Genomic DNA, 14,604 nt, shown 5'->3' with positions numbered 1-14,604 from the left:
CACCCACCCACTGACCGGTCTCAGTGCGGGCTTCCTCTGTAGCATTCAGTGCAGCACAGTCCACCCACCACTTGGACCTTTGGACTCTGGAGGCGGGAGCAAGTAGACTGATGAGCAGAAGTTTACCGTCAGAATCCAGCCCTCAGGGGCTGGGCCAGGACTGAGCCCTCCCTGGTCACCAGGTCTCCAGGGATCCCTGCCTGTTTGGCCCAGTGCCTGGGTGAGGGGCCGTCCATTCAGAGGTCACCGACTCCATGGCTCTGGGACTTACATCTTGGTGCTCAGGGGTAGCCTCCAGTTGCCATGATGGGGTAGCTAGGTGTGCAGGAAGTGAGCCCCTAGCCCCAGGATCAACTGAGCTCCAAGAGTCCTTAAGAAGAGGAGTCCCCTGGGGCCTGATGGCAACTCTCCAGGAATGCCCTTTGTCCTGTGAAGATTTAGGTCAGCCTTATGTATTGAAGCCACAGCTTGGCTGGACCCTCAGGATTCAAGACTGAGAGCTAGGCCCTAACCAGGTTGAAGAGTTCTTTCTGCTGAGTCACAAAGCCTCCCTATACCCCAAGGCCCCCACCTGGAGCTTATGCCCTGGCCTGAGACACACCTGGAACTGCACTGGGCAGCCTGGTCAATCTGGAGGATCCCAGACCTATCACCGTCCCACTTCCCATACACATAGTCCCTCCTGCCTTCCCCCTGCCCCTCTTTTCAGGAGCTTCCCCTTGGGGAACTGAGTGGGCAGAGAGAGCGGTTTGCCAAGGTCCCACCATAGGTAGCTGCAATGCCTAAGACTCAGGATTTGTCTGACTTTCCCCACTCAGTTCCCATTCATGGCCCCTGCAGCAAAAGCACAGCAGAAGCCAGCAATATCAGCTTTATTCTCATCTGCTTCTCCAAACTCAGGGTTGGCAGAGCTGGGAGGTTGTCAAATTTGTTTTCCCCAGGGCTCCAGATTTCTAAGCAAATAGGCTTCTAAAAGGCCCAACCTAAAAAAAAAATTTGAAAACCACTAATTTAATGTAGCCCTCATTTTGAACAGCTAAGGAAACGGTGATGGGGGGTGGGGCGGGGGCATTGCTGGGGCCACACAGTGACTCAGCAGCAGAACTGGAAAGAGGACCAGGATCCCTGCCTCTGCCCAGGCCTTTGACCTGCTGCTGCACTGAGGATGTTCCGTGTGCACTAGGCTGGGCTCCCCGAGAAAGCTCTGGGAGAGGAACTAACCCACTGACATGATGTGTGGTAAGGGTGGTGCTAATAACATGGCAGCATGAGAGGAGGACAGTGATCTAATGGCCGTGACAGGAGGTGATAACAGTAAGATAACCTAAGCATTCTGCAGAGTACAAAGATGCCTGTCACAGCCCCTGCCCTCAGGGAGCACACAGTCTAGCAAGAGGGTTAGAACAAGCTGAACAAGGCTTCCTGCCTCCAGTCTCACCCCTCTCACCCCTCTCACCTCTGCACACCTGCCACAGTGGACATTTAGAAACACAAAGCTAACAGGGCAGCGTCCCAGGGCAAAGCTCCCACTGCTGGAGGGTGAAAGTCCAGCTTCTCCATTTGACCCATGTGATTCCTCCCCTCCCCCCTCCAGGATTGCCCCTCTCCCTTAGCCCCACGCTGGCCCTTCCCTACCATGCCCCCTTCCCTCCAGTTCCCCCAATACACCAGCCTGTTGGCACCTCACACCTCCTTGCAGTCCCCTGGGCAGCACTGGCCTCGCTTTTATTCACTTGGTGGATGCCCAAGCTGCCCTGGAGACCAGCTTACGAGTGACACAGCCCTGCCCCTCTTGCTCTCACCTACATGTGACTTCTACCCTGTTGGTTCCTCCCTCATAATCATATTATTTATATAAAAATATAAAATATCGAGGCACCTGTCTGGCTCAGTTGGTGGAGCATGCAACTCTTGATCTCAGGATGGTGAGGGCACGGAGCCTACTTTAAGAACAAACAAACAAACAAACACATACATACATACAAACAAACAAATAACCACAACCATTTGCAGCTCCAAGAGCTAAGTTTTGCAGGCATCTCACCCCCGTGGTTCATAGGAAATACTCTGAAGTTTTCATAGCCAAAGGAAACAGCCAATGAGGCCAAGTCTGGGCATGGCTGTGGTGCCTTTTTTTTTTTTTTTTCTCCACCATGGGAATTTCTCTCCTGCCTTAATATGAGAAAGAGCTGATAGTCGGATAGTGGTTACCTTCCCCTCTTTGCATTGACTCCTAGGAAACTCAGATCTAAATATGCAGCCACTTTATACAGAGAATGATTTGGCATTAATTGTACTCCTGTCTTCACTTTATTTCCTGCTTCCACGCTGTATGGCAACTCTCCTCTCTCATGTCATCAAGGAGTGGTGGTGACAGTGACCATGATGTGTGGAGGCAGATGATGGAAATAGACAGGCAAGGTTTGAAATGCCAAGGGTCTAACCAGAGGGCAGATCAGCTCTAAACCACTAGTTAAGAGCTGGTTTTGATTAAATTTTTAACCACTCTCATCCCTCTCCAACCTGGGAATCCAAACTTGAGCTCAGAGGCCAAGATGGAGGAAACATTCATTTATACCAAACTAGAGGAGAAGGAGCCTTGTGCACTGGAAAAATAGCAACTCCTTCGTTGAAATTATTGCTAGAACTGTTAGAGGATTTGGAGAAGAATAAGTTCCCATTTGGGATTGCTTGCAATACAGATTTCTTACACTTACAGACTTATTACTCTTTTCCCCTCTCTACATTGAGTGACCTCAGATGACCTTCCCTTCTTAGTTGGGGTTTCCCTTAAAGCATTATTAAAGCACCATTAAACTGCAACCCATGTAATTATTTCCTACATTGATGATGGTGGTAATGACGGTGGAATTCCAACTGATGGGATCCCAATTTAATGATAAGTATGGTAACGGGATGGTGTAATAGTGATCACATGGGAATACTGATGGTAAAATGGTGGTGATGGGGATGATTGGAGTAGGGGTGAGGGGTATGGGGCTAGGATAATAGTAATACTGATGTGGTTATGAAGGCAGTGGTGGTTACAAGGGTTATATTGTAGACGATACTGATGGTGGTGGTGGTGGTATTAATGGTGGAGGAGGTGATGGTGGGCGTGGCTATGGTGATGGTATTGTGGTGGTGAAAGTGGTGGTGGTGGTCATGATGAAGACGTACAGGATCCCTGAGAGCAAGAATCTTATCTCTCTTGTTAATCATTCCGTCATCAGAGGCTGGTAATGTTGATGGTAATGGTGGTGACGGAGCCTAGTTTGGGAGAAGGGTATCTGTGATTTGAGTAATGATGGGGCTGGTAATAGAGTTAGAGGTGGGTAATGGAGATAGATGGTGGTGGTAATGGGTAATGTTATGCCACTTTGGGTTTAATGGTACATGGGATGAGAAGGAATGCAGAAAATGCCACCTGGAGTGATGAACATGAACTTGTGTCATGTGTCCCTTTTAACCTATAGCCACATTCCTATGACCATGTAGCCTCCCCTCCCCATCACCTCATCACCATGAACAATGACATCTTCTGAGGACTCAGAAGGTTATCCTGACTGTCCTTCAGTCTTGGCTTGGCCTTGACTCCTGAGTAGCCAGTGGGAAAGTCTCAGCAGGCCCCAGTGTCTGATGATCAGAGGCATGGCACCACCCACCCTACTCCTACCCTGTCTCTTTTCTCCAGGTATACCCAAGGGACCTCTCTCTGCTAACAAATGTACCTCCAATGTCCTTGATCTTATGGCCCCTCTCTAGCCCCTGACTGAACAGCCTCCATGAAGCCACTTATTTCTCTGTGCCCATGTCCTCAGAGCTCTCATAGCTCCTCACCCATGGAGCATCATGTAGGCTGTGGCAGTCATGTTGGGCCTCAGGAGGTGAGTGTGCCCAGCAGATCTCAGGCTTGGAGAATGGGGAAAGCAGGGATTCCCTACAACCCTATAAAGCTGTCCTCCTTGACACAGTCCCACCACCTTTCACTCCTCTCTCTATCCCTCAGTTCACACCTATAACCACCACACTGAATGACATGTAGTTCTCACTCCTCCACAACTGGCCCATGCTACTCCCTCTGCCAGGAATGTCCTTTCCTCGTCATCTGGCCAACTTCAGTTTGTTCTTCAAAATTCAGTCTAAGAATCATATCCATCTGAGGCCCTTCCTTGAAGGGCCCAGTCTGGGCTAGGAGTCTCTGCCTGAGTGCATATAGCACATGTCAAGTGAAAGTTAATTTACAACCACCTTCTTGAGAGCCCTCTATGCTTTGCCTCAATTCTCAGACAATGTCCCATGTCTGGCATAGCTTCTGGTACATGTGGAGCTCAGCAATGGCCTGAAGAATTAGTTGAATGAATGAATGAATGAATGATTGAAAGAATGTTAAATAATGAATGAGTAATCATGGCATTCCTTCCTTCCTTCTCAGTAATAGTAAGAGAAATAAAAAATTGGGCAAGATACCATTTTTCGTCTATTTGATTATTCTGGGAATTTTTCCTAGCACTAGACTTGCAGAGATAAGCAAAGATTGGAGCCAGTATGTTAACTTTGATACTACTTGAAAGAGTGAAAAGTTAGAGAGAATCTAATGAAAAATCAACAAGGAGTAGGTTAAATAGATTATGGATCATGCATGCCATGGACTACTATGTAGCCATTAAAAAGAACATCCTCATATATTACTGGTAGGAATGTAAAATGGTGCAATGTTTGGTAATTCCTCAAAATGTTAAAGATAGAATTGCCAGGGGCACCTGGGTGGCTCAGTTGGTTAAGCATCTGACTCTTCGTTTTGGATCAGGTCATGATCTCATGGTTCATAAAGTCCAGCCCTGTGTCAGGGTCTGCACTGACAGCATGGAGCCTGCTTGGGATTCTCTCTCTCTCTCTGACCCTCCCCTGCTTGTACTCTCTCTCACACACAATAAATAAACATTTTTAAAAATTGATTTAAAAAACAACATAGAATTACCAGATGACCCAGCAATTCTACTTCTAGGCATACACCCAAGAGAAATGAAGACATATGTCCACACAAACACTTGTAAACAAATATTAATAGCAGCATTATTCACAGCAGCCAAAAGGTAGAAACAACCCAAAGCCCATCAACTGATAAATGGATACACAAAATATGGTCTATTCACCGAATGGAATATCATTCAGCCATGAAATGGATGGACCTCGAAAACAATGCTAAGTGAAAGAAGGAAGTCACAAAGAGTCACATATTATATGAAATGTATTTCATGTATTATAGGAAATGTTCAAAATAGGCAAATCTATACAGAAAAAGAAAGTAGATTAGTGGTTGCCTAAGAGCTGGAGGTGTTGGGGAGATTTGGGAGTGACTGTTAATGGATAAGGAATTTCTTTTTGGGGTGATCAAAATGTTCTAAAATTGATTGTGGTGATGGTTGCACGACTCTGTGAATACACTAAAAACTGTATTTTAAGATATCGCTGGGCATAAAAATCATTTCAGAATAGCAAGTATAATATGCTCTTCTATTTATGAGGGGGGAGAGAGGGAGAGGGAGGGAGAGAGTTATTATAAACATAAAGAAAAAGCCATTTGGGCACCTGGGTGGCTCAGTGGTTAGAGCATGTGACTCTCGATCTTGGGATTGTGAATTTGAGCCCCACGTTGGGTGTAGAGATTAAAAAAAAATTTTTTTTTAATGATCCATTGGGTGCCTGGGTGGTTCAGTGGGTCGAGTGTCCAACTTCCAGCTTTGGTTCAGGTCGTGATCTTGCGGTTCTTGAGTTTGACCTCTCATCGGGCTCACTGTTGTCAGCACCAAAGCTGTCAGCACAGAGCTCACTTGGGATGATCTGTCCCGCTCTCTCTCTCTGCCTCTCTCTCTCTCTCTCTCTCTCTCTCACACACACACACACACACACACACACACACAAACATTTAAAAAAATCCATTTATAGGAGTTACCTCTAGATGATCAGATTCATGGACAGGGGGCTTTCCTGTTTTATTCTATATGCTGATAACATTCACTTTTATACTACAAATATGACCTGCTTTTGACATTTTTATTTTAAAAAAATTTTTTTTAACGTTTATTTATTTTCGAGGCAGAGACAGAGCATGAACGGGGGAGAGTCAGAGAGAGAGAGGGAGACACAGAATCTGAAACAGGCTCCAGGCTCTGAACTGTCAGCACAGAGCCCGACACGGGGCTCGAACTCACAGACCGCACAATCACGACCTGAGCTGAAGTCGGAAGCTCAACCGACTGAGCCACCCAGGCGCCCCTGCTTTTGACATTTTTAAACAAGAAGGAAGGTGAAAGCATGTGGGGGCCCCACTGAAGTCTGGTAAATTAGGACCTAGAGCCCCCTGGCATGCATGTCAGAGGAAAGGGGATCCCAGGAGGCAAGGGTGGGGAATAGGAAATGGTTACACAGGTTTTGGAATGTCAGAGCTGCATCTGAGTCGTAAAGTAGAACTTCAGAACCTGTCTCTTTTACCACTGATCCCAGGCACAGCCAGAAGCCTGTCCTGAGACAGAAATTGTTTATGTGTTGCCTAGGGGAAATTTTTACACCTGGTGAACACAGGGTCCAAACTACAAAAGGTACCGCAAGTACACTGCAGTGAAGCCTCCCTTTCTCCACAGCCTTCCTCCCTGAAGCAACCAGAGATCCCTCACTCATCTATAAATAGCTGTACATCATAGACATGGTTCTCTTACCTATTCTTAGTCTTGGAGACCAGTCCTTAAGTGTATACAAAGTGTCTACACCTCCTTCACTGTAGAGCCTCCCAGTACACAGTGATAGGGTCCCCATCATATGGCTGGCCATGCTGTACTGATCAGCCCCAACTAGTGGACATTTAGATTGCTTCTGAACTTTTGCTTTTACAAGTCCACAGTCTCTTATCCAAACCATTGGGATGAGAATTCTTTTGGAATTCACATTTAAAAAATTATGTATATATATATATATATATATATGTGTGTGTGTGTGTGTGTGTGTATACACACATACATACTTAGTGCGTATTCCATATATTATGAAATACCCTAATAGGATCCAACACCTTGATATTTCCATTGCAAACATGTATGATAAGTGGAATTAATGAAGACTATAAATGGTCTTGTCAAGTTTTGATACCACATGAGTTTGTGTGAATCTAATGAAAAAACTCCCATTTCCAGAATGTTTTGAGTGTGAGATAGCAGATGAGGTTTGGGGAGCTCCATGGAAAATGCTGCAGTGAGTAACTTTGGACACATGAAATTTCACAAGTTTACGAATCCATAATACGATTCTGTCAGTGGCAATGCTAGGTCATAGGCTGCATTCATTTATAATTTTCATAGATTTTTCTAGAATAATGACCATTGTTTCTCCTTGCCTGTGAGCTTTTTAGCTTTATGGTTTTCCAAACTCACTTGTGTCTGTTAACTTTGGGGCAATGCAAATTCTTCCTCCCTTCCTCCCTGCACAAAGCTAGACTCTGAGCCTCCTTGGAGAGACAACCAGAGGAGCTGAGAGAGCAGAGGCTTTGCTATCAGAGACAGAGAGTAGCCCTCTTCCACCTGTGTGACCCTTTATCTGTTCCTGTCCTGAGCATCTGTTTCCATCTCCATAGAGACAATCTAATCTGCCTCCATGGCAGTCCATTCCCACTTGCCCACCAACTTGCACTCTTCTCCCCTGCCCATTCCCAGCCACAGTGCCTAGGCTTTTCCCTCTTCCCCAAAGGAAGAAGAGTCCAGGCCAACAGAACGAAAGGTCCACAGGCTTTTTAATGGTGTGATGGCTACTTCCCTTCCAAGACCCGATCTAATCATGACAGCGGCTTCCAGGGTGTTGGGGTGGGGGTGGACAGGTGCAGGGTGGGCAGAGGCCATGCAGTGACTGGGAAGAGGTGGGGGAGGGTGTTACATTCTGTTTGGCATGTAAACATTCTTCAGTGGCTTCCCTGGGGGAGGGGGAGGGCACCTCCCTGCCCCCCACTCCATGCCCACCAGGGCTGATCCCCGGAGCTGAGAAGACTGAGCCAGGCCCCCGTGAGGAGCCCAGAAGGGGGGTGCCCACATGAATGGGACATGGCCCTTCTCCTGCACCCGCTTCATGCACAGTGTGGCTTGGGAGGGGAGGCATGTTCTGGGGTGAGCAGACCTGTGTCTGAGCCAATGACACAGGTTTGTCATGATGGGGAAGTGCTCGAGGGGTGAGGTGGTGGTAGCGGTGGTGGTGGTGTGGCACTCTTATAGAGAAAGGGCTCAGGCCCAGGAGGGCTTGGTGGAGGGGATGGATGTTCAAGGGGGAAGAGGCTGCAGCTGGGGGTGGGGACACTGGGAGGTGTGGTGTCCTCTGCCCTGGATCCTTCCTGGGGAGAAGAGCAGAGTCAGTTCCCTAGTCCCCTCCCACACTCACCCCTACCCCTCCTCCCCCACCTTGGTGACATTCCATGACGCAGAGGCCTGAGGTCAGTTGGGAGCCCTAGGGAGGTCTGGAATCCCGAGAGCAGACAGGGTTTTGCGTCTCTGCCCAGCTCCAGTGCTGGGTGAAGCTAGGGGTCAGATGGGCCTGGGGCTCTCTCAGGCCGCCCCTTTTCTTCCCAACACCAAACCAGGGTGTTGTTGGTCCTGGGGCAGAGGTGAAGCTGGGGGCCCTACATTCACGGTTCGGTTGGTGGCAAGGAGCAGGCCCAGGACCTGGGCACCGGGGGTCATGCCCTGGTCCCCACCTGGCACGAGCTGATTGTCATTCGGAGAAGCTCTAGGTGGCAGGGAGTGGCCCCTCTTCCACCCCCTCTGTTGGACCCAGAGGGCAGTAGAGGCCTTGGGAGGGTCTTGGGTTGACAAAGAGGGCTCTGTCCGGAGAGGTTTCCTGAGTGTTCTGGGAGCTTCTGCGTCAGCATGGGATGGACCTCAAAGGCCGTCCACCCTGGAGTCCTCCCCTGGGCTGGTTTGCAGAGAAGCCACCACCTTGGTGTGGAAACAGCTGCCCAAGCCTGCTGACTCTCCAAGAGGGGCTTCAGCTGGCACCACCAGGCTGCTTCCAGGGCCAACTTCCTCATGGGCATCCTTCTAAGCAATGGTGGCTGGATGCTGCCAGACCACTGGGGCTTGCTGGGGCCTTTCTTCCTCTTCCCCTGGTTGCCTAGCCTTGTTCTCTGTGACTCACAGAAGAACAGAGGGGCCAGGCCAGGGGACAGAGGCTGAGGGTGCTGAGGATGGAGAAGGCCTGCAGGGGACCTGTCCCAGATAGACAGGGTCGGCTGTCCCTTCTGCAGCCGTGTGCTGCTTGGCCAAGATGTAGGCAGTTGAGGCTCATGATGAGGTGGGATGAGCTATGCAGGAGCCAGACCCAGGAGGAAGCCCCATATCCATTCATGGAGCAGCACAGCCCTCACCCTCTGCAGGGACAGCTCAGCTGCATGGGTTGGGGTTAAGACAAGAGGAGACAGGCTGAAGGGTTAGCTGGGGGAGGAGGGGACTTAGGCTGGACCCATCACACAAGCATACCATCTGGACTTAGAAGGGCCTTTCTGTCTTGAGTCCAGGGGCCAGCTGTCAGGCCAGATGATGGTCTGATCCAGCCCACTCTCCACCCCAGGAGGACAGACAGGGTGACCCGGCCAGAACTGAGTCCATGAATCTCTAAAGGGCCAGTGCAGAGAAGATGAAAAACAGCCATTCTCCACCTCCACTGAACTCAGGAGAGAGGGAAGTTGGCTGAAACTGCAGCAGGCAGGATTGAGGTTAGATGGCAAGAAGGAGTTCCTGATGGTGAGGGGTCCTGAGCACTAGATCAGGAGGCCAAGGGAGGGGGTGAAACCTTTTTTAAAGCCCCCCTCCAACTTCCCATTGGGAAACATGTGCCCAGGAAGGCAGCCCACACACGCTCTCTGGTTCCCATTGAGGACCCACCCAAATTTATGGGGAGAAGGACTTTGCACCCTAGGGGTGCAGAAGAGCAGCCCCCCCCCCCCCCAATCACCTGCCCACCATCTTCCACAGGGGTGTCCAGAATGGAGCGGATTTTGGGGCTGGTCAGATCTGCCCCCTCACACCTGAGTAGACCGATGGCCCCTGGATCCCAGCTCCCCAACCCCAGCCTAGCAGCTGAGAAGAGGAGGCCTTTTGGACCACCACAGCTTCCAGGAGATTGTGGTATTGGTCCCTGGTGGGGAGGCTGGAACTTCCACTTCCGGAATTTGAGGCTGCCTTTCTCAAAGTGGAGGTGGGTGGGCTTGGGCTGGAAGAAGGCCGGGAGGAGGAAAAGGCGCCGCAGGAGGTGTAAGCAGAGGTCCCTGTGGGAGCACGAAGAGCAGCAGAGGCCTGGCGGGTGAGGGGGCGTCCCCATTAGTGGAGTCCTCAGTGAAAAAGTGGCTGAGCCTTCCCCGGGGCGGAGGGTGAGCCTGCCCCACCCGAAGGGCGGCAGGGGGATGGCAGGGGTCACGGGGAGGGGGCGGAGTACCGGGAGGCTGGCGCTCCCCCCCCTCCCCCACCCCGCGGCAAGGCGTCCCCCTCCGGCCGGGCCGGCGGGCGGGCGCGGCGAATGCTGGCGCGCGTCCTCGCGGGTGCAGGCGGGAAGCTGGGGCCGCGGGTGGCGCGCGTCAGGCGCGTAAGGCTGTGCTGGGAGCTGTTTCAGTGTGGCCGGCTGCGGATGGGGGGCCGGGGTGAGGGTGGGGGGCCGCGGAGAGCCTGGCGCGTCATTATCTGGCCCCGGCCCGGCCCTCCGCGACCCCCGCCCGGCCTTTGGTTGCTGCGCGCTGAGTCTGGAGTTTCCCTCTGGGTCCTTTCTTGGGGCCCCCCGGGGAGGGGGTACCATCAGGCTGGGCCCGGGCCTGCGGGGCGCCCCGGGGCGGGGGACCTGCGGGCCGGGCCTGGTGCGAGGGAGAGGAGCTCTCTTTGCGGGACAGGGACTGGCTCCGGGGGGACGCGCTGGGCTGGCGTGGCGCGGCGGAGGTGGAGGGGCCTGGACTTCGCGGGGCGGGGGGCCTGGTGCCGGCTGGGGCTCGCCCTGGGCCCGGGCCACGGCCGGGGGGCTGTTTGGGGCGGAGGTCAGCAGCAACGGCCGACCCTGGGGGCTTCTGCAGCTGGAGCCTGCGGGAGGAGGGGGATGGAGGGGTGCAGAAGGCAAGAGAAAAGAAGAGGGCAAAGAAACAAAAAAGGAGAGACATTTTCAGAATCTCTGGGCACTGAGCCCTAGAGTCCTGCGTCTTCAGAGCTGGATGAGGCTGAGGAGATCATGGCACAGGTGAATAAACTGAGGCCTGGTGCTTCATCCTCCAGGGTGGGACCTCTAGAGTCCACCCTCTCCCAGGCTGCTCCCCAAGAGCTTGCTGCAGGCTTTCTTGGACGTCACTGTTTCATCTCTGAAATTCTCATGGATTTTACATTCTACTCTATAATGTACCCGTGTTTACATTGATATGAGTCGTGTTTTTTCCCAACTACTCTGCCCTTTATCCTTTGGCTTCAAATGCCTCATCACATACCTGAGGCTGTGATGTGAGCTCCACTGGCCCCTGTTAACCTTTCCCAAGCTTGGCCTCCTTGGCACCCCTCTAGACACGTTCACTGTAGCCCCTCCCTTGAGCCCAGTGACAGGGCTGGGACCTGAGTCAGAAGAGACACTTAATGGGGAAGGTGGTGAACAGGTGTAGCTGCATCCTCACTAGGCCCTGACCTTGGCTCTGGGGAGGCCCCTGCTGGTGGAGGCCTTCTGTGGTCACCCTCTGCCCACCCTGGGGCTGGCAGCGGTTTCTCACCTGCTGGTGATGGCTGTGTCAGATGCGGGGGCAGCGCTGTGGGGTCTGCCAGGGGACTGCTGGGCTGCAGCAGGCGTGGGCATGCGGATGCTGATGGGGCGGGGAATCCGGCTCCGGGTGGTAGCTGCCCGCCCTGCCTTCCTGGGGGCAGCAGGCTCCGAGGCAGGCGTGTCCTCCTCTGAGCCCGTGCCTGAGAGCGTCTCAGAGGCACGGCGCTGCTCCTCACTGGAGGAGGACGAGGCCCCAGAGGCCAGCCGCAGCAGCAGGCGGCCCTGCCTCTTCTCCATCACCAGCCGTGCCAGGTCCTGCTGTGGTCGGGCCCTCTTGCCCCACCGCTCTTTGGCCGACAGTGAGCCCGAGGGCTCCGAACCTGTGTCCTCCTCAGACAGCAGGACAGGGATCCGGCTCCTGGGGCGAGGGCCTGGCATGGCATGGCGGCTGGGGGAGACAGTGGCCAGTTTCTCTGGGCCTGGCTCCAGCGGGGATGCTGGAGCTGGCCCGTTAACAAGGGCTGGGCCATTGGGCAGTGAGTCTGTGGCCACCTCCAAGGGGCTATCCATCGGGGGTCCAGACAGAACACAGCTCTCCAGCCCTGACTGGGCGATGCCATTCTCCAGGGGCACGGAGGCCCCCTCCTCCACAACCCTCCCGTCAGAGGGTGCCTCCAGGCCCGGCTCACCCCCAGCACCCAGCTCCTCAGACCGGGAGGCTTGTCCACCGGAAGACATGACATTGAGGTGGGTTTTCTCTGCAATGTGCACAAAGGTCCTCTCAACTTTGGTGAAGGGTGAGGAGGTGACTGCCACTCCTCCTGCCCCTGTGGTCACTGCCCCGGCCCCTGGCCCTGTTCCCGGCCCAGGGGGCTTGGGCTCAGACTTGAGGACAGAGGACAGGGTGCCTGGCTCAGACACGTCCAGCTGGCTGCCGGTGGGCTGGGGCCGCTCTTGCTGAGGAGTGAGGGCAGCCAGAGTGCCCAGGTCAGGGTCAGGGGCCAGGTCGGCAGTGACGGGCGACTTCTTCATGTCGCCAGGGGAGACGAGCACCAGCGTTTTGGAGCCCTCCTCAGGCTCCAGGTCCCCGTCGGCCATGGAGGCCCGGCCCCTGGACTCCTTCTGGTCATCAGCCAGCAACGTGGAAGGGGCACCCTCTTGGCTCCGGTCAGTGCTCCTCTCACTCCCATCACTGCTGGAGCCACTGCGAGGCCCCAGCACCTCCCCTAGAGCCACTGCCTCCTCCTCCTCTTCCTCCTCCTCCTCCTCCTCCTCCTCCTCTTCTTCCTCCTCCTCCTCCTCTTCTTCCTCCTCCTCCTCCTCTTCTTCCTCCTCCTCCTCTTCCTCCTCCTCTTCCTCCTCTTCCTCCTCCTCCTCCTCCTCCTCCTCCTCCTCCTTCCCATTAGCTTGAGGCTGAACAGGAGCCAGTGGGACCTGGGAGGTGGTGAGCAGCATGTGGGAGAATCCCACCCTCCGGACCCTGTTGAGCAACCGAGCCCGTTCTCGGTAATCAGAGAGGTCTTTCTTGAAGTCCTGGTAGGGCAGGCTCAGAGGCACAGCTCGTGGGAGACCATTGACCTCAAACGGGGATGCCACGGAGAACACCTGCAAGAGGCACATACAGGGACTGGCTGAGGTCACCCACCCTGCCGGGCCCAAGGAGACCTGGGCTGTGCCCACAAGCTAGGAGGCCCACGTGCCCAGCCATGTGCACCAGAGTGTGTGCTCCATGAGGGTAGGCACTGGGTCTGTTTTGTTCATTGCTCTGTCCCCCAAGGCCTAGAATGGTCCCTGGCACCTAGTAAGTGCTCAGTAAATCTCTGATGAAGGATTGTGTGCATGCTCCAGTTCCCCTGAGGACCCCCGGCCCTGATCCTGGCAGTTTCTCTGTCTCCCATATTCCATCTCCCTCACTCTTCTCCCTGCCTCCAAAACCCAGGGCCAGCTCTGGTTGAGTCAGTAGAAGACAATGACAGCTGCAAGGCATCGTAGCCGCCATGTAGATCAACCCTCCCTTTGACAGATGAGGAAATCAGGTCTGGAGGGGGGCAGCAAGTGTCTGGGTCAGCCCTCACTGCTCCTTGTAGGGCAACAGTTTCTCTGCAGCCAGGGAGCTGGCCACCAGGGCCATCAGAGCTATGGAGGACAAGGGCAAAGTTCGGCAGTCTTCCACACCCCAAAATGCAGGCTGGGCCCCTGGAGCTCCAGCCCCCCTACCCTCCTGTCAGTCAAGAACTTTCCAGCCCTCTACAGGTGTGTTTTGAGTCCATACTTCCTTCGGGAATTCACAGCCAGCTTACGAAGGGCAGTTTCTTTCCAGTTGATTAAGTTTTCCCTTTTGAAGCTTTGTCCAGCTTGGCAATGTGATGGCCTGTTCTTGGTTTTCTAGGCTCTTGCCACATCTCCCCTTAGCCTCCTCCCTTCTGGACTGGAAAGACCTGACCACCTTCTCAGGACCTCAGCAGCTGCAGAGCACATGGGCACATCTGCCTGGTGGTTCCCCAGCCGGTGGCCTGTTTTGTCCCTCCCGCACTGCCCACCCATCCTTCCGACAGCTGCTACAGTAATCTTCCTGAAACTTGAATCTGATCCTCTCTCTCTCCACTTCAAACCTGCACAAACCTACAGGAGCCCCCACAGTCCTCAGAAAACAGTTCCAGTTCTTGGCTTGGCACATGACAATCCTGTTTCTCACTCCTTGGTCCGGCTCCGACCTTCAGTTCTAGCCTCACTTCCATCAGCGCCCTCTGATCCCCGCCTTGTGCTCCAGCCATGCTGATGCCACCAGAAGTTCCCCAAATGTATCATGGTTCTCACACTGCTGTCTTTCCCTCTGGCAGTTCCCTCTGC

The 14,604-nt window shown here is 53.4% G+C and overlaps 1 protein-coding gene across 1 annotated transcript in view; it reads right to left on the bottom strand.

The window, feature by feature from the left end:
- Positions 1-10,703: 10,703 nt before the first annotated feature.
- The window catches only part of TTBK1 (tau tubulin kinase 1), a 34,513-nt gene continuing 30,612 nt past the window's right edge, over positions 10,704-14,604 (bottom strand). The window contains exons 13-14 of the mRNA XM_030315564.1: positions 11,765-13,359; positions 10,704-11,096 (exon numbers count right to left, since the gene is read on the bottom strand). Of these exons, the coding sequence (XP_030171424.1) occupies positions 10,706-11,096; positions 11,765-13,359 (1,986 nt within the window). The 3' untranslated portion in view covers positions 10,704-10,705. The remainder of the gene's footprint in view (positions 11,097-11,764; positions 13,360-14,604) is intronic.

The sequence above is a fragment of the Lynx canadensis genome, chromosome B2 (assembly GCF_007474595.2).
Source record: "Lynx canadensis isolate LIC74 chromosome B2, mLynCan4.pri.v2, whole genome shotgun sequence".
NCBI lineage: Eukaryota > Metazoa > Chordata > Mammalia > Carnivora > Felidae > Lynx > Lynx canadensis.
This window is presented reverse-complemented; position numbering and strand designations above follow the sequence as displayed.